Source organism: Epinephelus fuscoguttatus, linkage group LG1 (genome assembly GCF_011397635.1).
Source record: "Epinephelus fuscoguttatus linkage group LG1, E.fuscoguttatus.final_Chr_v1".
In the NCBI taxonomy this organism is placed as follows: Eukaryota; Metazoa; Chordata; class Actinopteri; order Perciformes; family Serranidae; genus Epinephelus; species Epinephelus fuscoguttatus.
Window position 1 is genome coordinate 16,422,830 of NC_064752.1, and position 23,509 is coordinate 16,446,338.

Genomic DNA, 23,509 nt, shown 5'->3' on the forward strand with positions numbered 1-23,509 from the left:
ACCAAGACACTGAATATAGGCGCTCAGGTTACTTTCATCAATGATAGCTTCTCTTTTGTCTGTCTCTCTGGAGGCTGAGCTTCAACATACAGGTCTCTGTCGAGGAACAGTCGCTATCTAAACAGCCCCCTTAAACCTAAACATTAGCCCCCATCTCTGCAGAGCCCTGGGCAAGAAGTAAATGATGATGAAGCTGTTAGGCATCTTGGAAACTGCCTCTTCCTATTCATAAACTGGTGGTAGTTGCATCACCTTATAGCTACTTCTAAACAACAGAGCATGGTGGTTTTCATGATGTTTTTAGGAGTACAGGTTGTGTGCTGCTGACCAGTGTTGCTATTCAAAGCTACAGGATATGAACTGAAATTACAGTAATTTAAGAAAACAAAGCACTGGAGGATCATAATGTTTTTCTGTGCATGCAAAAAAAGCTCAGAGACAGATTCACATTTTCCAGCCTGAGCTCCAGCACCTTCAACGCTAAAGCTAGATTATTATTTACTGCAAAAACACAGATATTAAATGAGCTAAAGTTATACATGCATAATATTTACTCTGAGTTTCCAAGTGTTACAGAGAACTCACCATATTGGATATATAACTAGTCGTGTGATGAAGAATGCCACACTAAACACAATGAAGAGGAAGTCACACAGGCGCTGGTATTTAGCGTAGTTGGCCAGCTTGGCTGCCTGTAGGAAAAGAAAATAACAGAAGTCATAGTTAATGATAAGTTCAATGTAGAGCATCATTTTTTTTCAGCCCATTAACCTTATTTAATTCCTCGGCTCATACCAGTAATCTATTTGGATCTCAGCCAAGAGGAAGTGACTGGAAACATTAAACAACAATCACAATTCTTCTCCATTGTTTGAGAAACCGACCGATGTGAAGCATAAAGGCGACTGAACAGAGCTGTATGTGAATGTAAAAGCCGAGGCCTCACAGTTACTGTATCAACAGCAGTGCAGTATCAGAATATTAGCGATAACTTCTGTCCGATGTCACTCACATCGTCATTACATCACACAGTAAGTGGCAATTTAATCAGATAAACCTTTATTTTACGCTGTCAGAGAAGCTGTAAATAAAGTATTTAGTATGAGGACTGTTGTATGCTGTAAAGCCCTCTGAGGCAAATTGTGATTTGTGATATTGGGCTTTATAAATAAAACTGAATTGAATTGTAACTGCAATTTCCAAACAGTTCAATCATCAAATTTTGGTGTGTTATCACAGTGACTATTGTGTCTGACTGACCTCCAGCAGGAAGTCAGAGGCATCGTGTACACACATCACGAGGCTCCCAACTCGCGCCATGTTGTTGACGTAAGAAAAACTGACCAGGCCGACTGTCGCCAGGTGATGGATGAACATGATCAGGAAGTCCTGAAATGAAAAATGGGGAGAGAGGGATGGTTAAGTATACATGCTCACTGAACCTGTAAACACAAATGTCACCTCTTTGTTTTGTCAGTGAGGGCACTGACTGTTGTGTTACGAAGGAAATGCAATTGAAAATTAAATGTTGACTCATCCTGGCATTTGTATCCTGGTGAACTTGTTGTTATGATGGCTGATGCAAATATGCGACTGGCCCTATCTAGAGCCAGCATTCTATTTGTCTGTTCTGGGCTACTGTAGAAATAACATGGCGGACTCTGTGGAAGAAGACCCGCTCTGTATGTAGATATAAACGAGTCATTCTGAGGTTACAAAACACAACATTCTTAGTTTCAGGTGACAAACAAATGAAAACATATGTCTGCCGATAGATGCCCAAAAATCCTACACACTGGACGTTTAAGCCACAAACACGTAACTCAAACGCCCCTGGTTTAAAGACTCTTGTGTGCTTTACCCTTCTCTCTCTGCCTGTGTTTCCTGCTGCAGTGTCACTACCAAATAAAGGCAAAAGAAAATCTTTTTAAAACTTCTCAAAATCAAATAATCATGATTAGACTTAGCTCTTTAATACGTAAAATTAATGCCAAAATAAAATGAACGTTAATGCACAAAAGTCATGTGCGATTGATTTTTGATTGATCATTGTGACTCTGTTATCAAGATCAAGAGTTAATTAGTTTGTTATCTTAAGAAAATAAGCTGTTATCTCAAGATAACAAGATAATCAATCCTTATCACGAGAAAACAAAAGGTCATTTCCTCTTATCAGGTATAATCTTTACTAGAGATCAGTAGTGCCATGCAAACATGCATAGATGGCGTCCTGACAACTGTAGCACTGGAAATGTCAGATCAAGCAGGAGAGTACCTGTTATTGATCAACGCATTAGACCGCCCTTCAATAAAGGTCTCACACAGACAGATATTGTGCTGTGTCCTTCAGTTAGATCAGTACTCGTCATTTTAGGAGAAGACTGGCTGGAAGATGGCAGAAATCAGGTGTGATCTAATAAAAACTCATCTTGGGAAAACAAAAGTAGTTTTCTTGTTGTAAAATATCGTTATCTGGAGAAATCTGTCTTTTATTTTCCCCAGAAGAGAGATAAATTATCCTTTTATCACAAGAAAACAAGCTTTGATATCTGACAAACTAATTAACTTGTCATCTTGAGATATCCGCATTAGAAAAAGATTATCGCAAGCATGGCCGTTCTCTGCTTCTGTACTTGTGTGTTTTTTGGCACACTGGCTGCGGCATTCTGCATGAGCTAAAGATAACAGCATAAATGTGAACTCACTTAGAATGAAAACCATGTTTCCTGTTAGCATCACGACCACAGAAAAAAAAAAACCCCAAAAAAAGAAGTTGCTTCACGCCCTCTCACGGCCCACACATCATACCATTGCTGCTAAAACTAATTATTCACGTCAACTGTCACAAGATGGACAGTTTTGGTCTTGAGTCTCCTCTGGCCCTGATTCATGACACTCACAGCTGCACTTTTACAGAGCTGCAACAAAAGCCTGATGTACGACCACTGTGAGAGGGTGGATCATATTTTGTAGGTGCATGAACAAGACTACTAATATGTACTGAATTTCACCAGCTTTGTTTGTTAACAGACAGCTGTCAATTCTGGATCATGCTGCCAGACTTGGACACAGAGAGAAGACACACAGGGGTGAGGGATGAACAGTGCACAGCAACCCCCGACAAACACATGCAGAGACTTCAAAGCGAAGAGGCAAAGACAGGAGACATGTGCATCTGACAGTCAAGTTGTCTGGGCTGACAGCAGCAGACTGCAGGATGGATGGATAGATATGAGGCCTTTCTACTTTCTATATAGTATCAGAGTCTTTCACTTGTTTAACATTACAACTTCTGTTCTTTACTTCTATCAGGGCTTAAAGAATCACACGCATATGCTTAACACTGCACTTAAAATTTGAGCTGTTCACATAATTTCTTATCTGTCACGCACTGACCAAGAGACTGATACAGTTGACACTTTTCACACACTCTCATGCAACACGTCTGTTTTCTCACGCAGTGAAAGACTGTGAGAAGAAGACAGTGACAGAACACGGACAGACAAGACAGAGCAGCACAGCACAGCAGCAGCACTAAAAAACACTGATCAAGCCAGCCACCACTGTATTCTGATGTACTTATATTCATGCTATTACGGTACCGGTACTTGGAGTGGTCTTGCTGAATGAGTAACGTTATAAATTATCTGTGCTTCTGTGCTATTTTAATGTATTTTTAATGTACCATTGACCTGCCAGGGACTGCAGATGAAATTTAGCCTGTATGGCTAAATCTGTCACATTTACGTGACTTAAGTGATCATGTTCATTAATGTGCACTGTCCCTTTCTGAGTGAAATAAACAAGCATAAAACACACCAAAGAAGTCTTAATGAGATTTTAAACTGCTCCCATAATACATTTGCTGAGAAGCACAATGGATTTCTGCTCAAAATGTTCCAGACTATGGTCAAAAGTAGTTTCACTGTACATTGCTGCACTGGACTTTTGACTTTTGCACTTTTAAATGTTTTCTTTCAGGGGTTTGCTGATAATTTCAATGTAATCTCGTTCAGGGTGAACCTGACTATGACCATGTCAAATATAAAGTTATTTTGTACTCATATCATATTTGTTCTTGTTCTGGACCTTGTATTTCATGTTAATTGTATATTGTGTTTTTTGTTCATTTGTTGGCTGACACTTGTATATGTCAGTTTATCCTGTTTATCCTTGTTGTAACTTGTAACAATGTTTAATGCTGCCCTCTTGGCCAGGTCACTCTTGAAAAAAGATTTTTAATCTCAATTAGGCTTTTACCTGGTTTAATAAAGGATATATATATATATATATTGTACTGTACGGTTTTAGAGAAAAATAAAGGGTCTTTGATGAGAAAATCTTGCACACTGCTCTTGCTCAGCTTCACAATTTATTAGGAACACTTACATCTTGGTCCCACAGGACCTTCGTCAAGTGTTCAACCAGGGTTAGGATCCAGGAGTTAGGTTTTGAGTTATCTCTGTCCTCTGTCTCTGTTCATATGGTTATTATTAGAATTTTGTGTTATGATGTACCTAGAAGATGCATGGTATTCATGCTAGGCAATATGGCAGCAGAAACTGTGGTAAGAGACAGATATCTACTGAAAATTTTGTTGGCAGCCTGTAAAATGCCACCACCAAGAGATGGTATAAAGCAGAACCAACAATACAAGATGAACGTCTGAAAATTGTGAACGAAATACATGACATGGAACTGTCAACCAACAGCATTCGGACTCAACAGGAGCAACAGTGAGAAAAATGGGAGAAATGGTAAGTGACATACTGTACTATGACTTTTTATGTCATTTTCAACGTCATACTATACTATGCCTTTTCATGGCATTTTTACGACATACTATACTATGACTTTTTATGACATACTATATGTACTATGACTTTTTATGGCATTTTAACGCCACACTATACTATGACTTATGGCATTTTTACAACATACTATACTATGACTTTTTGTGGTATTTTTACGACATACTATACTATGACTTTTTATGGCATTTTTACGACATACTATACTATGACTTTTTATGGCATTTTTACAACATACTATACTATGACTTTTTGTGGTATTTTTACAACATACTATACTATGACTTTTTGTGGTATTTTTACGACATACTATACTATGACTTTTTATGGCATTTTTACAACATACTATACTATGACTTTTTGTGGTATTTTTACGACATACTATACTATGACTTTTTATGGCATTTTTACAACATACTATACTATGACTTTTTGTGGTATTTTTACGACATACTATACTATGCCTTTTTATGGCATTTTTACGACATACTATACTATGACTTTTTATGACATACTATATATACTATGACTTTTTATGGCATTTTAACGCCACACTATACTATGACTTATGGCATTTTTACAACATACTATACTATGACTTTTTGTGGTATTTTTACGACATACTATACTATGCCTTTTTATGGCATTTTTACGACATACTATACTATGACTTTTTATGACATACTATATGTACTATGACTTTTTATGGCATTTTAACGCCACACTATACTATGACTTATGGCACTTTTACAACATACTATACTATGACTTTTTGTGGTATTTTTATGACATACTATATGTACTATGACTTTTTATGGCATTTTAACGCCACACTGTACTATGACTTATGGCATTTTTACAACATACTATACTATAACTTTTTGTGGTATTTTTACGACATACTATACTATGACTTTTTATGACATTTTCAAAGAAATTTGTTTTCTGCATTTGACCCATCACCTGAGGGAGCGGTGAGCAGCAGCAGTGCCGCACTTGGGAATCATGTGGTGACATACTATACTATGACTTTTTATGACATACTATATGTACTATGACTTTTTATGGCATTTTAACGCCACACTATACTATGACTTATGGCATTTTTACAACATACTATACTATAACTTTTTGTGGTATTTTTACGACATACTATACTATGACTTTTTATGACATTTTCAAAGAAATTTGTTTTCTGCATTTGACCCATCACCTGAGGGAGCGGTGAGCAGCAGCAGTGCCGCACTTGGGAATCATGTGGTGACATACTATACTATGACTTTTTATGGCATTTTTAACGACATACTATAATATGCATTTTTATGGCTATACTATACTTAATGTTTCAACAAGATTCAGTAACTGACTATGTCACAGGAATGATTCGTTTTTGAGAGACAGGGCAATCGGAACCTTTTCTATTTTTTGTATAGTTATTACTATTTGTTTGCATTCTGTTTTGTATTCCTTTTTTTCTCTACCTTTTAATTATACTTTGTAAAAACAATAAAAAAAAGTTTTGGTGCAGGTTAAAAAGGAAAAAAATGGTGCATTTTAAAAGTTACATACACCAGTGTGTCAATGTAAATAAAGTATTTCAAGCCCTACTTTTATTATTATTTAAGTTTCTATTATTATTATTATTATTATTATTATTATTATTATCATTTTAAAATGTTCCTATCTGAACTCATTTCTGTGCTTGTGCTGCTGTAACAACTGAATTTCTCCTCTGGGGATCAATAAAGGTTTGTCTGATCTGAACTTAACTCTAACTGAACATAAATTCAGCAGTTTAATGGTCTGCAGACTGAGACAATATACTGCAAAACATTGTAAATGCTATAAACAATTTTGCACAGGAAGTTTTAACATCTACTGCATTCCAGGCTGACCTCTCCTGACTGTGGGATTTTAAGTAAATACTAAAAGTCCCTGGGAAAGCACTGCTGACAAGTTCAAATTTGTTTAGCTCACCACTGATTGCATGAATTCTATCTCTTTCACTTGTCTGAAAATAACTTTTAACGTGCAAATTTACTCACTATCTTTGTGGTTTGGAGCAAACTGTAATCACAATGCAACTGAGCTGAGTAAAGGTTAAACGGTGAGAAAGGCCTTAAGGAATTTCCTTCAGCTATTTAAACACAAATATTCTGAAACAATCAGCTGAGCAGGAGCTCCATCTGCCTCGTCTGAACACCACATCGTGAAGAAAAAATGTATTATACAGAATATGAAATCGGGCCAGGTCCCTCTCTGCGTTCAGCTTAGAGCCGTCAAAATAAAACAGCGCTGGCCTACTTTCCCAGCTTCACACATTCCAAATATTTGCTGTATGAAACATTAAAGGCAAGTGTCTGTAACTAACTCCAGCTCTAATACGCTGGCACTCAGAGGAATTTCTGTAATTCTAATAGAGTTAGGCTGCTCCATCCTGCAATCACATGACAGTGAGTGCCCTCGTGCTGAAAATACAAAGCACTCACAGACTAAGCAGCACCACCCGCCCTCTTGCAAAAAACAAAAACATGTGACCTTCCAAAATTAACACAACTTTTTCCAGCTTGCAACAAAGCAAACTGAACAATCAGGTTTTTATGCACTGTGACTTATGTGCATACATTTAAAAATACTTTGCATCACACAAGGACACACTCAAGCATGCACACATGAGGAACAATAGACCTATGAACAAATGTGTATTACAGGAAGTGGAAACTGCGGTGTATCCAGTGTGGTCAAACCCAAACAGAGACAGGGTTGTTCCGCTCACCTTCCTTTTAATGTCAGTGAACTGGGAGAACATAAGTGACCAGTAGAAAGCCAGTTCTGTCACATAGTAGTGGTAAAGACCCAGAGTCATGGCCTGAAGAGACAGAGAGGTGAGACGGGATTAGTTCAAGTAAGAATGTTATTCATTTTGAAAGTGTTTTAAAAAATATATCCTGGATATCACACCGTATTAAAGGTACAGGTCACCCAAAAATTTAAAAATACATATTTTTCCTCTCACCTGTAGTGTTCTCTCATCAGTCTAGATTGTTTTGCTGTGAGTTGCTGAGTGTTGGAGATATCAGCCATAGAGATGTCTGCCTTCTCTTGAATATAAGAGATGGCGAGATGTGATGTGAAACAATTAAACAAGTTAAAGTGAGTATTTTGTCCTCTTTTACTTGCTGTAACTAGATAGCACTCGGCTTGTGGTGTTTAAAGCACAAAAAATATATATTCGAAAAACTCAACAGCAATGTCTCTTTCCGGAAATCATGACCCTGAGTAATCAAGGTAATCCACAGACCTTGTTGTGAGTAGTTTCATGTAACTGTTTTCTATCAAACTTAACCTGCCGGCTGCATCACCGCCCAAAAGGAAGAGTGCATCTACTGTTAGCTCACCTAGCACCACTGAGCTAGCTAATGTTAAAGCTCAGCTGAGAAGGATGGCATTCATGTTTAGATGTCGTGATGTTTGAGAAAGAGACTCTTGTCTATGATTAGATGCACACTTCTGTCTGCATGGTGATTCGGTTGGCGGGTGTAGTTCGGTAGAAAGAAAATAGTTCCTACATGAAACTGCTCACAAAAAGATCTGTGGATTATCTCGAGTAACCAGGTTTTTAATTTCTGAAAAGACACACCGGTGTTGAGTTTCTGAAACGTTTTTTGGGGGGCTTTGAGCACCACAAACCGAGAGGCATCTAGTTCCATTATATTTAAGAGAAGGCAGACATCTCTATGGATGATATCTCCAGCACTCTGCAACTCACACCGAAACAATCTAGACTAATATATATAGCGCTACAGGTAAGAGGAAAAATACGTATTTGTGATTTGGGGGTGAACTTTCCCTTTAAGAGTGAAAGAATGACTACCACTGTGCTCATCACGACACACATCCTGGCCCAGTGACTCACAGTGATGTCCTAAGTTGCTTAACCAATAAAGCATGAGAAGACGTGCTTTCCAGGAAATTGTCTCATGCCCGACATTGTATCCTAAAATGGGTTCAATCTACATTATGATTTTATTGAAAAAAAGGGCATTTGAGCACGGGCAATAGTGTCTGAGGGTTTATATCTCATCATGAATGAGCATCAGCCCAGATGAAGCCTCTTAATTGTACACTGAAATACACTTGAATTTTACAGAATTGAATTTTGGGAATTTTAAAGACTTAATAAACAGAAAATTCAGTTACAGTCACTGAATACCACATTTAACCACAGCAGAACTATGGCTCCATTTCTACCAAGCAGTACGGTACAGTTCAGTTAGGAACGCTTATAAAAAAAAAACTTAATTCACTGGGCCAACTGCAGGCGACTTTTAAGGTGGAACATTAACTTGTAATGTTACTCAATGCATGAGTGAATCAATCAACACACCTTAAATATTCCATATGACAACTTTGACCTTTACTTTAGTTTTTATATGACATACACGTTTAGTAATGAGTGGACCTACAAGTGTTAATATATATCAATTTCGGCCAGATTATGTGAACGTCATATATTCTAATATATTCTAAAAGCGTGGCAGAGCATCATTCCTGTGGGCTACGGCAACACTAAACCCCTGAGCTTGCCTTAGAAGGACTAAATGCACAAACCCGCTATTTTTAAATATCCCATGGAGAGAGAGTCTCACTGCAGCTTGTTTTAATTGGCTCTGAAAATGTCAGCCTCATTCTGTGGACAATAAACGAGGCGCAGACTTCCCTGTGTCACAGATAATGAGGAAATACAGTGAGTGCTGGACGGAGCAGTGTGTGACAACAACTCTGCCCGCATTTAACGGTACTCTTTGCGATGTAAACGCTACTGTCTAGGTACCATGTCTGAAGGGTTACTTTTGGTTCCAAAGGTACCACACCAAAAGTGTTTGGTGGAAGCGCGGCTTATATCAAAACACATGTTCACAAACTGTCACACAATTTGTGCAGTATAATCTAAGTCTCATTTATCCACTCGTATGCTCAGTACTTCTCAAACAGACAGCCCTGTCTGATGGGGAACTGAACTAAAAGCAGAACTTACCTTTACCCTCTTACCCTCTTCAAAGCCAGACTCCATTGACAAAAACAGCAATTAAACCTCGCTGAAGATGACAGCCTCTGGTCTTCCGTTGCCTTGATCTGTAGTTTGTTCGTGTTCTTGTGTGACTTTAGTGAATCCAAACTAACCTTTTAAAACACCAAAGTCACACAATAACACAAATAAACTAACTGATCAAGGCAGATGTAGACCAACAGCTCCTGTGTTCACTGAGGTAAAAATGACTGTCTTTATCAGTGGAGTCTGGCTTTAAAGAGAAGTTTCACTTTCCCTTCAGTTCCCTGTCGGAAAAGGCTGTCTGTTTGGGAAGTACTGAGCATGTGACTGGATAAATGAGATTTTGAGATTTTTTGATACAGTTGTGCTATTAAACGTGGTGAATTCATCAAGAAATGAGGGGTGAGTAACTGATAATAAAACGGTCATTTGGGAGGTGAAGCATTCCTTCAACCTTGTCAGACTGCTTTTCATGGCACATTATCATTTATACAAGTGCAGGGAAAGGGCAGTGAAGTAAACACAAACAGGTACTGACAATGCTTCTGCTGTAAGGCTTTGTGCCATTTATGCTTGTGTAAAGTGGCAGGAGATATAAAAGTCAACACAAGCTAATTTTTTACCAGACTTTTCATCGTTAACTGTACACAACTTTATTCAGTACAAAGTCTTGCAATAAAAGTTCAGTTCATGACACAGTTGGTTATTCTGAGGTCATTTCTGAGGCTGTAGCTGTTGCGTATTGGTTGCATATTATAATAATATAGATTACAGAGACAGAGATGAGAACTGGATCATACCTGATAGGGATAACCGTACCAGCAATGCCGTGTATCCCACATCCAAGGAGACTACAAAACAAACAAACACTTATTAGTTCGGCAAACAATTCGTCATGTTATTATCTTTGGAAGTGTTCCAGCAAATCAAATATTATCAATTAAAGAACAAATAACGCTAACAGTTTATTTCTGATTGATTGATGTGATTGTGTACTCACCTGCCACAGAAACCGGAATCCATAGGTAAATATGCACAAATAAAATGTAAACCTCCACCTGGAAGTAAATGAAGAGGAGTTATGGTCACGAGAAGAGGGCTGGGTTAAGAGAAACAGCACACTGATTCTTATTTTTATTTTGAATCTAAATCCAAGTCCTAATAATAAACAGGAACAAGCCAAAATGTTCTCAGAACATTCTCGGACAGAAACATACACGCATACTGTACATACACACACCTTGCAAATTAAAACACAACTATTGTGCGCTCAACCCTGCAGAGAGGTTAAAGGTGAACACAATAGGGATGAACCTACATGCTCTCGCAGAACTTAGTGTGTGTGCTGGGTTTGTCTTGGTTCCTGCGGTGTCTGAACCAACGCTGGACCTTCCGCACCTCCCAGTCCAGCTGCTTAGACAAGCCATCCAGATGGCGAGTGTCTGGATTCTGCACAGAGAGAAAAGGAAAATAAAAAAACAAGCCAGCTTGAATTAAAGAGCCCAACAAGAGTGATATATATTAAAAAAAAAAAAAAAAAGCTGGGTCATTATGTAAACAGTATCCAGTCCGAGCATATTGCAATTTTGAGCTTTAGTCTCTGAGACTCTCAAGATAACACTCTTGATGTCTCATGTGAAGTCAGCAAATACAAACACTATCAGGAGAGCGTCTGCTCATGAAGTTTCAGTGAAAACTGCAAGCTGCCACAATAGAAAGTGAGAAATTTGCTGCAAATGTTGCCATTGGGACAGAAATGTGCTCTTGCATAACAGTTTCGTCACGCACGTCTGTGCCCAAGTTCAGTTCCCTCAGTGAAGTTCAGTCCACCAAACAGAATCCATGTGATTTTTTTTTTTTCATCATCCTGTTCATGATTTGATTTATTAACTAGCGATGAGTTTAACTGCCTGGATCCATCTCTCACTTCATCACATGTAAAGCCACCCATGACCTTTTAGTTTCAGCTTAACTCTTGCATCGGATTTCATGACAGACTGGTTTTGGTCTTGTAGAGGGTATACTGGAGCTCTGGGAAATATTAATTTTTGTGTTTGGCGTCTGAGATATGGTGTTGAAAGCAGACAGTTTCTAGTTTCTGAATTTGGGTCAAATTGATCTGAGTCACAGATGACACAGAAAACAGTAAAGTCAAACATGTAAGACAAGTGTTAAACCAATATTTTTTAAGCAGACACAAATTTTTGATGTTTGCCTCCTACTGTGGTTGATACAAATACTGTCTAATAGCATTTTGGCTTCTTGTAAAACAAAATCTATACTAAAAGATATACTAGCCAGGATTTTCCTAAAAAGCAGACTGACTCAAACAGACTCAATCATCACTTATGACCACTAGAAGTGTGCGGTGGTGTATTTTTCTGCAGAGACTCTGCAATCTGCCTGGGTGGTCTTATTTTCTATGCTCAGAACGTTTACCCCCTGTATATCCCCACAGCGCTCAGGTAAGGTCAGGACTTTATAAAATGTACGACCAGATGCCAGACAGTGAGCAGCAGGCATCCAAGAGAAACAGGGCTAAAAAAAGCGCAAATATAGCGAGGCAAAACACCAAACAGGTGTGAATCAGGTCTGACTTTTGCTTTCACTTTCAAGTGCAAGCTTGTATGCAACAGTAACCAACAATCCTACATGGTATAACTTTAAGCTTTTTAGACATGCTTATCTTTAGGTAGTGAATAGGGGGTTTCGTGTTGAAAAACATGTGGCTTTTTTTTTTTTTTTTTTTTAAATAAAATATTTTTTTCTGAACTTAAAGGGGAACCTTTATTGGACATGGGATAGTGGGCAGACTGGAAAAGGGAGCAAGAGATAGCGGGGTACCACATCATGCAACAAAAGTCCCACAGCTGGAATCAAACCAGAGACATTGCAGTTTCATGGTAGATACTGTAACCATTAGGCTCCCAAGGCGCCCCGAAGACCATATTACTTGTACTATGTTAATTGAAGTGTTGTTTTCGTAGAGGTTTCGTGCTTTAGACTTTCCGACTAGTAAACAGCCTTCATGTTAACATCCAAGTCCAATTTACAACAAAGAAACCTGGATTTTTCTAAAAGCTCAAATACATTGGACTTGGCCTTCGATATTTAATAATACTAATAATCTTTATTTGTAAAGCGCTTTTTAAAACAGAGTTACAAAATGCTTTACATGTCAATAATCAAAACAGAAAAGACATGAAAACAAATTTTAAAAGAACTGATAAAAACACTTTGTTGTATAAAAACTGAGGAAATAAAAGACCGTCCAAATGAACTTGTAACTCAAGTAAAATCAGGAAAGGCTCTCCGATAAAAGTGTGTTTTAAGAAGGGGCTTAAAAGAGATCACTGACGTGGCCGACCTGATTCCCTCTGGCAGACCGTTCCAGAGCCTCGGGGCCCTGACAGCAAACGCTCTGTCCCCTTTAGTTTTCAGCCAAGCCTCTGGAACAGACAAAAGACTTCTACCAGGGTCCTCAAAGTACGTCCTGGCGTGAACGGCAATAAGAGGTCGGAGATATAGCTGGGATAGGGACCATTAAGAGCCTTAAAAGTCATCAGTAAAATCTTAAAATCTATTCTTGAATATACTGGGAGCCAGTGTCAAGAGGCTAAAACTGGAGTGATGTGATCACAGAGTCAATTAATAGATTTTTGATTGAGAGTTATGATTTTTACCGAAGTGCCTTAAAGGCAAGCAACAATCGATGCCTCACATCAGCCTAAACGTCCGCCATTACATGCAACTAAACCTTATTGTAACAGCTACACTGTGTATTGTGGAAGCAGCATATTTTCAACCTTCACATAACCTGCTTTGTTATCATACATCCATCTTTAAGGTGTCAGATGATATCAGCTACTGATACTCAAGCACACGTATGCTTCTTTAAAATGAGAAAGAAAACGTCAAGAGAGAAACTGAACCTTTGTGATGGATGTAAACACTTTCTCCAGCACCGCATTGGGCTGAGCTCTTCGTCCAACACCTGGACTGATGTGGAGACTCCGGGCACAGGCACTGGCAATAAATCTGTGTCAGGGGTGAAAACGGGAGAGATGAAGGGTCACTCAAAGTTGAAACATGCACACTAGGTCTCTGAAAGGAAAACTTAAAGGACCTGTTTGGCACAAGTTTTGAATAACAAGCCTACTGTTCTTTCACACAATCAAACCAGTGAAAAATTGTGCACAACATCTGAACTGTGAACATACTACAAAGGGATCTTTTATGACGTTAGATGGTAATGAGATTCTCACCATTACTAAGATCATATCAGTGCACATAGACATTCAGATGGGAGCCAAAATATGCAGCAGCACACCAGCAAAGGCAGAAAAAAGGGACGTCTTGCTGAGGAACATGAATGTAAACAATGTAGGTTTCAAACTTCTAAAAATAATGAGCTTTGCAGATGTTTTAGGAGGAAGGAAATGCATTTATCATGTTCGTGAGACCTCAAGGATACTCTGTGTTTTGGTTAGAAACACTGAATGTAAACACAAATTTTGTCTATTCACAAGAAAACACCACAGGACATCTTTAAGTAACCAAGTGTTAGCATTTCTACCACTACTACATCGGCTGTCTGAATCTTCAAGCTCTGGCAGGAGATTGGTTATTTTTATACTTAATTTAACATTGTCTCCCTCTCTTGTCCCCCTTCGTCTGTCTCTGGCTGTACCAATGAGTCTGTGTGCGTCACGTGTTCCAGCAGGAAAACAAAGCCAGGGAGCGTGGTTAATGTGTTGCATTAGCTTGGCTGGCTAAGAGCTAATAATGGATGGAATAAGGAGCTTCACAAATTCCCCAGTGATTCTGGGATGTCTCCTTCATTATGGGAACATTATGACCTTGCGTGACCCCCCTCCCTGTCTGTAGCTCTGTTCTGCATTATGGCTTAACTGTCACGTTTGGCTGGGAAAGAAGCTCTGGGCATACCATAAATGTTATCTGAAATTTTTAGGAAAGCTGTGCTGTGACTAACAGCTGCCATTTAGCGTGTACAACGAGTGGCTTGTTAGCTGCTACAGGTAACGTGTGTTTTGTGCTGGTGGATTGCTATGACTTGTACCATGTGGGCTTATTGCCATGAATATTTATTTGTGAAAAAGCCTTCTTGCATATCCACAGCAACCATAACCATCCTTCTTTTTGAGGAAGGCACTGCTCTAATATAACACGGATGGAATACAGGTTAAAATTAAGCAGCAACCCATGAGTCAGGTGGAGTCAGGTGGAGTCTTACAGACGGGGGTATAGGCCAGATTCTGGTCTTGGGTGATAGATACAACAATGGTCTCTGCGCAAAATAATACACTGATAATACACCTAATATACCTTAAAAAAATCAAGGCTCTGCGTTATCAAAAAGCATGAGAAGAGAGTTAATAAGATAAAAAAACTTTCAAAGTCACATGTTGTGGGTAGTTTATGAACAGTGGTTCCCAACTGGTCCAGCCATGGGGTCCAAGGGCCGTATTCACAAAGCTTCCTCATACAAATAGTTGCTCCTAGTGATTAAATTCTAAGAAATTTCTTAGACATTTTCTTAAAATTTCCCTTTAAAGTTAAGACTAGGTCCTTGTAAAGATAACAGTTATTCACAGAGCATCTTCGATCGTAAAAGACGTCCTAAGGTGAAAAACTGTTAGGAGCAGGGAGGAGGATTTTTAAGAGGCTGAAGAGTTTCTTAAGCAGAGGAGAAAATGGTGGACACACAAAGAGGTTGGAGAAATATTCTCCAAACTCTGGATGCCAGTGAGTGAATAAAATGCTACATATTAGATCGTGCAGGGATAATATGCGTGGTCGATCTCATTAAGGGTACGTACACATTTCCTACCCAACACAATAACAATTTAACACCAGGAATAAAAATGACACTGAGATATTTGAAACACTGGAAAAATGCAACAGTGCAGCAGTGATGACTTTTGTCTGACTCAACCATCCATCAGCAGAGTGATCACACTAACAAACACACCTCCTCACTAAGGTAAAGGTTTCTGTCCCTTCTTTGCTCAGAGTTGCTCTGAGAACTTTCATCACTCCTAAGCCAGGACTCCTTACCTAAACATGTTTAGGCTAAGTTAGGAGCTCTCTGAGAGTTTTCTCATAATGTTTGTGAATAAGACCCCAGATTTTTTATTAGACGTCAGTTCAAGGTCCACAAAATTTAATATTCATCATCATACTTATGTTTAGCCATGTTATTAAGCTAGTTTGCTGTCTTTGTCAAGTAGCTTCATCGCTTCAAAATAAATGTACTGAAAAAATAAAGTGTGTTTTTTACAAACTTGACACGTTTGAGTCACTTGTGGCTCATTCAGAATGGACCCGCGACCCACTTTTGGACCACAACACACCAGTTGGGAACCACTGGTTTAAAAATATCTTAATGCATGTTGTGCTGTGGCTTGAGGTCTTAAATTCTACTGATGCCATCTGCTGCTGCTCTCTTATATCTGACCACTCGCCAACTTTCTGACAAACCACACAACTACCAGCTAAATAAGTAGGCTATGCATTAATATTTTTATCGGTGAGTGACCATCTTATGTCAAGAACAAATCTGTACTATCTCTTTAAATACTGTTTTATTGTCCAGCAGAATAAAAACAGACTCAATCAATCATTTACAAGGTTCAGTGTGGCGGTTGAAAAAACCTACACAGAAACTCTGAAGGAAAGAAACAACAAAAAAAAACATTCCTGTGGTCTGTACGTGTGAAATCTAGATCTGTGAACAAAGACATCGTCTCACTGTGAAGAAAAATGTCTTTAGTGAAGCAGCTTGAGTGAAACTGGCTCCACAGCACAGACACAGTGGGACTACGTTATTAACCACTGTGGCTCTGTAAACAGTTTCCTCTAGTTCAGCTAGGAGGAACAACAAACAATAACATAAAGCTATTTGGAAGCAACTAGCTCAGCCTACAGGGTCATTCTCAAATTTGTTCCTGCGAGGCAGCTTAAGGTTCAGTCTGCTGTTGATTTAGGGCCAGCTCAGGATACATAAATAAACAAAAACATAAGTAAATAAATAAAAACCAGACTTTTCTGTCATTTTCATGACTGCCACAATGTTTTGACAGAGGATCACGTCAGGCCAGAAAGTTGCATGATCCTCTGTTCATTTTGTTTTCTATTAGGAGCATTCACTGCAAACATTATAGCCTGTTCATAAAGAAATGACTTGTGAAGCTACAGTAAAGAACCACTAACAGTTTAATACCTATCTAATACATATCTAAACAAGCTGTAAAGAATGCTCCAGTGGTATTCTGTGAATTTCAATTTCCTCAAAGCCCCACAATATTCAAGAGATGCGGGAAATCTAAGCACTGTAAACTGCAGTCACACCCCTCAGTGTTACCAAACTATGTTCATGCCGTCTAGCTCGTGAAGGAACTTTATGACAAGGCAGTCAGTGGAGTGAAGGAAATGCCTGCCTGCAACATGAAATGTCACAGGATTTATTTACTCAATCACGTGACCATACAGCTCTCAGAATCTGTCTGAAGCCTAAAATTAAAATACATATAAAACCTAAAGTTTACTACTGATTCATCTATGTAAATGTCAGTTTTGCTTTTAATTATTCAACATTCATCCCAAGAGTCTATGACGGCTGCTTTTTTTCAAGCATACTTGTATCACATAATCATGGAAGCCTATTTCAGCAAGTATGAGTCAGAAACTCAGAAACTTTCTCAGAGTAATTAGAAACATCCCCAAAATAATGTCCTGTTTATCGAGAAACAATGACTTAGTATCTTTCTAAACTTTCTCAAAATAATTACTTCTTATCGTTTCTCATTATTTTGAGATACTGAGTCAGTATCTTGAGAACTTGTCCTTATTTGAGATGCTAAGTCATTATTTGAAAAGTTCCTCATTATGGTGAGACACCCATTATTTCAAGAGACTGTCTTGTGATAATGACTTGGCACAAAGGGCACCAATTTTTCTAAAAAACATAGTGATAGTTACATTTTAAAGTGCAGCTTTCAACCAACTCTATCCTTGAATGCAATATAGGACTGGACAATATATAGGGCTGGGTATTAGGGCTGCAACTAACGATTATTTTCATTGTCGACTAATCTCTCGATTATTTCCTCCATTAGTCGACTAATCATTTTATCGAAAAATGTGTTAAAATGTTGAGAAATGTCGGTCTGTCTTTCCAAAACCCCCAAATTACGTCATCTACGTTTCATACTCACACCAAAGGGTTTTAGTTCACTGTCATGGGAGAGTGTTTAAAGCTGCCAATATTTGAACGTACGAAGCTGCAATAAGAGTATTTTGGGGTACTTTTATAGTACTTTTCTACGAAAAATGACTCAAACCAATTAGTCGACTACTAAAATAGTCACCGATTATTTTGATAGTCGATTAGTCATCGATTAGTCGACTAATCGTTGCAGCCCTACTGGGTATCAGTACTTGATACCTTTAAGGTATCGACCAAAATAACTTAGTGCCAAGTAGTATTGAAACGTCTCCCGTCAAACGATACCTGCATTTAGCCATTTCTGTACCCAGATCTAGAACAAAATAACTATTTGTATGGTTTTGCCTGGAGCCAATCACCGCAAGCATTCTTCAATATAATGCCACGTGTGAATGGTCACAATAGTTAGGCTACTACCTATACAGTCTGTGGTGCAGTGAAGTCAACTGCGGCGTACATGACAGGGCTGGCAGTTCAGCGTATCGAGATGCCACCAAAATATTATAAAGTATGGCTATACTACACATCTGTGAAGTCTGGTCGCATTTTCATGTAACTGAATGCTTCCATATAGATGAAGTACTCTATTTGCATTGGCATTACTTTAAGGGTACTGGTATTCGTGCTGCTATTTTTAGTTTTTAAATGATACCCAACCCAATCCATACTGTGATACAAGACTAGATATCGTCTCAGATTTTAGATATCGTAGCATCATAAGTGTTGTCGTTTCCTGGTTTTAAATGCTGTATTACAGTAAAGTGATTTTCTGAACTTTATGGACTGTTCTGGCTGTTCTTCGTCATCATATCCACATTAGTGATTGCAATTTATAAAAAATCACACTGTGTAAATATTTGGGAAAGCACCAACACCCAACCCTACAATGTCATCACAATATTTATATTGAGGTATTTGGTCAAAAACATTGTGATCTTTTATTTTCTCCATATCGCCCTGCACTAGTGTAATGTCACAATCTTTCGCGATGTGTTTCTCGGACAATTTGACATCACGATGACAATGAACAATAACATATATTGTGCAGCCCTATTGTGTAACAGCTTGCTAAAGAGATAGTTTGACAGCTGACGTGGGGACTAATAGCCCGACTACAGGAGTCAACTCAGGGTGAACCAGAGCTGAACCGCCCTTGAGTTTTTAAATGCCAAAGAGTGAATGCTACATGTCGTCTGTGCTCATTAAAATTGTTCTATGCTGGGAGTGCAATGGAACAATGAAATGACGAATGGCATGTAAACTGCCCTGAGTAATATTTCACAACACCATGGCACATGAAACTGACCTGTCTGGTCTGACTTGTGAGTAAAAGTTACCAGTACACCGCGGGTGGGTCAGTTGACTGTGAATGTCCTGAAATTCATTCAATTCGAGAAGTGAAACTGCTCTTTAAAGGTCACTTCAAGAACTACTAGGAAAAAAAAAACATTACTAAAAAGGAGCAGTTTTGAGTTTTTAATCATCATATGTATAGATTAACTTCACTTGCTGGGTTGGATGGTATGAAAAACATCTAATCCAACCATTCGATCTACATTATTGTCATTCCTCTAAACTACAGGTGACTTCAGGACAAACAGAAAGTGATTTGCGGTAAAGCTGCTCAATGCAGGTAGACAAAAATAAGATGGGGAGGATGAGTAGTGTGAGCGGTTTTACGCCAGATGCACAGGTGTTGGTTTTTGAGTTCTCTTTTTCCTTCTCATAGTGAAACACAGTGGCTCGGGGTCCTCGTGCACCACTCAGACAATAGAGGTTTCATCATATAGAGAATTTCTCTGTGTCTCAACCTGGTCTCAACACTGATCCAGTTTTTTCTTTTTGACAAATGCTTGGCAACAAGCTGATTACATCTTGCTGATGTTTCGGTTGACTGATCCAAAAGATAAACACATACAATGAGAGACTGTCAGAAATCAAATGTCTGCAAAATAGATGTATAATTCACAACAACTTACATTTAAAAAGGGTAAAAATAATGACACTGGCTGAGCAAGTTTGTACTGGTGCATCTGATACCTGGGCCTTGAAGTCGTGTCATACATATTATTATCAGTATTATTTACAGGGAGCTGGGTTGTTACTGAATACCAGACTTTAATAATTGTCCTTCAGAGCTACTGGAGACATAATCTGACTTTATATTCATCTAAATGAAACTTGATAATTAGTTGCCCAGTTCCTGTGACTCCAAGTGACTTCCTGTAACTACGATACAAGAATTTCATAAGTTGAGAAAAACCCATAGAGAAAGCCGTCGCAGTTTGTTTCACTTGCTGATGTGAATATATAATATGAAATTAAATATATATAAGACGTCCAGAGCTTTAGAGCATCGTGTTAAATATTGCTGTGTCACGATTAATCGCCCCCTCAGTGATCAACGCTCCTGAAAATGGGGATAAAAATACACTTTACACACACTTTCCTTACTGTTTATAATTCAGCACTGAAGCCAATTTTCACCAGTGTGATTGAAAAAAATGATCCTGCTCAGATGTTAAACGTTGAATTTGTTCAATAAAAGAATGCAGGAAGTAATTTCCTTCTATTTTTTTTAAATTCAACAAGCAATTTGATGTATTGAAGCAGAATACTAAAAGGAGCAGAAATGTAGAACTAAGTGCACTTTCTGTTCGTATTTCTCACGATATTCAGCGTTACTGCATATTTCCCCATATCATGCAGCCTTATTACCGAATCACATGGGTGAGGTAACAGACGAGCTGATGTGGCACAGAAGCTGGCAGCAGCCTTGGCTCTCTTGTGAGCACAGGCCTGTCAAACTTCAAGAAGAATAGCCCACACAAGCCTGAGCCTGCCGTGCTGCTAATCGGCGGATGGCAGCAACAGGAGGGGCAAAGGCTTGAGATGCGAGCTAATCTATTTATGTCAAATGACAAAACATCCCTGCTCTTCCTCAGACCCTGACCACTCCAACATACACAGAGCCCGTTACCAAGAGACAGGCTCAGTGTGGTCTGTGTACACGGACGCTAGTAGCCCTGATGGCTGTGAAGGGAAAAGCAGCGAGCTATATGCAATCTTGACAGTGGGAAGACTTCCCAGTCCCAGGGCCTGCTGAGGCATAGGCACGTCTCTATTCATGGCACAGTGCTGGGTTTAATTGTGGCCTTCATTTGACTTGTGAAGTCTGAAACAGAACTGACAGTTACATGTTGAAACAATGCCAGGTTATGTGGGTGATAAACAGAACAGCTGGAGGATGTTTAATGCATCACATCTTTGTTTAGTGCCCACCCTCACTTCCTTTTGGCAGAGAGAATACCTGGTTGTTATTTTATGGGGAAACAGTCCAAACCAGCCCAAACAGATTACACAGCCACTCATAATCTCATACACATCCCAGTTTGTAGTCTTAACACAACTCACCCCATGACACAGCTCAGAAGGACCAAGGCTAGCACACACAAAAACAGCCTGACTGCTCACATCGAAAAATGCGCTGCCAGCTGCAAAGCCATGATTATGATCAAACAAGAAGAAACTGGTCTGGAAGAGGTGGGGAGGGTTGCACTGTTGAGGACAGCCGTCACATTAGTTAGCAAAAGGAACTGCCTGCAGGTAAAACAGGAATCCTGCAGATGCACTCGATAATTACGTGTGAAAACACTGTCGTTTGAGGACGAGCTCACATGTGTCTGAAGACAGAGGCTGGTGAAATGCAAGGCTCTGATAACCTACATTAGGAAAACAGATCATGAATATGTGATGCTCTCATTATTCTAATACTGACAAACACTATCACACGCATGGTGTCTCACGCTGCAGTTGTTGAAGATAAACCTGTAAGACAAAGATTTTGTAAGGTAAACAAGCAAGTTCTGTGGTGTCAAGGACAGCATACCTGAAACTAGAAACGGCTGCTTTTCTTCATGAAAACGCACGTGTTCCCTGCTGAAAAATTTGAAAAAGTTGAAACTCTGGAACAGTTGAACTTTCAGTTTGAGTTGAAAATGTTCTGGAAGTGCTGCAATTTCAATTTCACTTTAGGGTCAGTTTCAGTTTAAGTGTTGAGTTAAGCAAAGTCAAATGGGTACAAACAGTTGAAGTTTTTGGAGTTTCAGAAGCTAAAGATGTTTATTTTTTTGTTGTTTAAATGCAAAGGCCTGCAAGAATTAAAACTATGGCTGCAACTAACTATAATTTTCAATGCTGATTGATCCAAATTAATGTCAGACAATAGCGAAGAAATGTGCATTATAATTTCTCACAACACAAGGTGACATTTAAAAAGTTTGTTTTATTTGACGTAGGGAGGGCCGATACGGAGAAAATCAAATATCGTAATATTTTTTACCACATACCCCGATATCGATATTGTCAAAATATTGTATGGTTGATTATTGTTGCTTTTACAAAATATTTACACTATGTGATTTTTGGAAAAGTAATCAGTGATGTGTATATAATGACTAAATGCTTATAAGCAAATAATAAAGAAGCTAGACCAGTCTGGCAGGTTTCTAAAATTACATCACTTCACTGTAAGGCAGCCTTTAAAACCAGGAAAAGAAAACACCTATTAATAATCCAGAATTCAAAATCTAATACAATATCTATGATCTCCATAAATGTCGATATATTGCCCAGCGATAAGTCGACCAAATGTCCAAAAACCCAAAGATAAAGAAGGCATTAAATCCTCACATTTGATAAGCTGGGACCAGGGGAAGTGGTTTGACATTTTTGTTTTAAAATGACTAATACGATCAAAATAATTGCAGATAAAATTTCTGTCAATCGACTAATCAGTCAGCTCTGTTTGGACTAGTCAAAGTGCAAGAGGAGAAAAATCTGTTAAAGAGCAGCTGAAGTGTCAGGTGACTAAAAAGAAATGAAAGCAGTTAAACTGTCATTCAAAGAAAAAGAGAATTAGGACATGAGTCAAAAAAAAAACTTTGTGGCAGGATGTGTCACCTCCCCAACAAAAGTCAAACTCCCCAGTGTGTGGTTGCATACATGCCTTACCCTCTTACTGCAGGTGCCTGAGCAGAGTGTGTGTGTGTGTGTATGTGTTATATTAAGCATTGTGTGCAAACAAACAGCACAGCCTGTGTTTGGGTTCTGCAGAAAGTGGGAAGTCAAGCTGTGGCGTGATGTTTTAATCTGATAAATGAATGAATGAGTCAGCCGGTGTCAGACAGTGACAGAGCTAACGCTCCATGATAACATCACTGTGGATCGGTCTCTCCTCGAGGACAGCCTCGTGTTGGAGAGGGACTGACAGTCGAGCTTTGACACCTGAGACCTGTTGCTCGGTGCTGTGTGCATCTCATCAAACACCTCGGCAATCCTCCTCGGACACCTCCAATATCTGATTGCTCCTTCTTTACAGCCACTTGACCATGTCTA

The 23,509-nt window shown here is 38.8% G+C and overlaps 1 protein-coding gene across 1 annotated transcript in view; it reads right to left on the reverse strand.

Moving 5' to 3' along the window:
- The window catches only part of cers5 (ceramide synthase 5), a 33,893-nt gene that overhangs the window by 7,334 nt on the left and 3,050 nt on the right, over positions 1-23,509 (reverse strand). The window contains exons 2-8 of the mRNA XM_049577213.1: positions 13,797-13,902; positions 11,183-11,313; positions 10,865-10,922; positions 10,665-10,715; positions 7,588-7,680; positions 1,261-1,389; positions 586-692 (exon numbers count right to left, since the gene is read on the reverse strand). Coding sequence (XP_049433170.1) covers positions 586-692; positions 1,261-1,389; positions 7,588-7,680; positions 10,665-10,715; positions 10,865-10,922; positions 11,183-11,313; positions 13,797-13,902 — 675 coding nt within the window. The remainder of the gene's footprint in view (positions 1-585; positions 693-1,260; positions 1,390-7,587; positions 7,681-10,664; positions 10,716-10,864; positions 10,923-11,182; positions 11,314-13,796; positions 13,903-23,509) is intronic.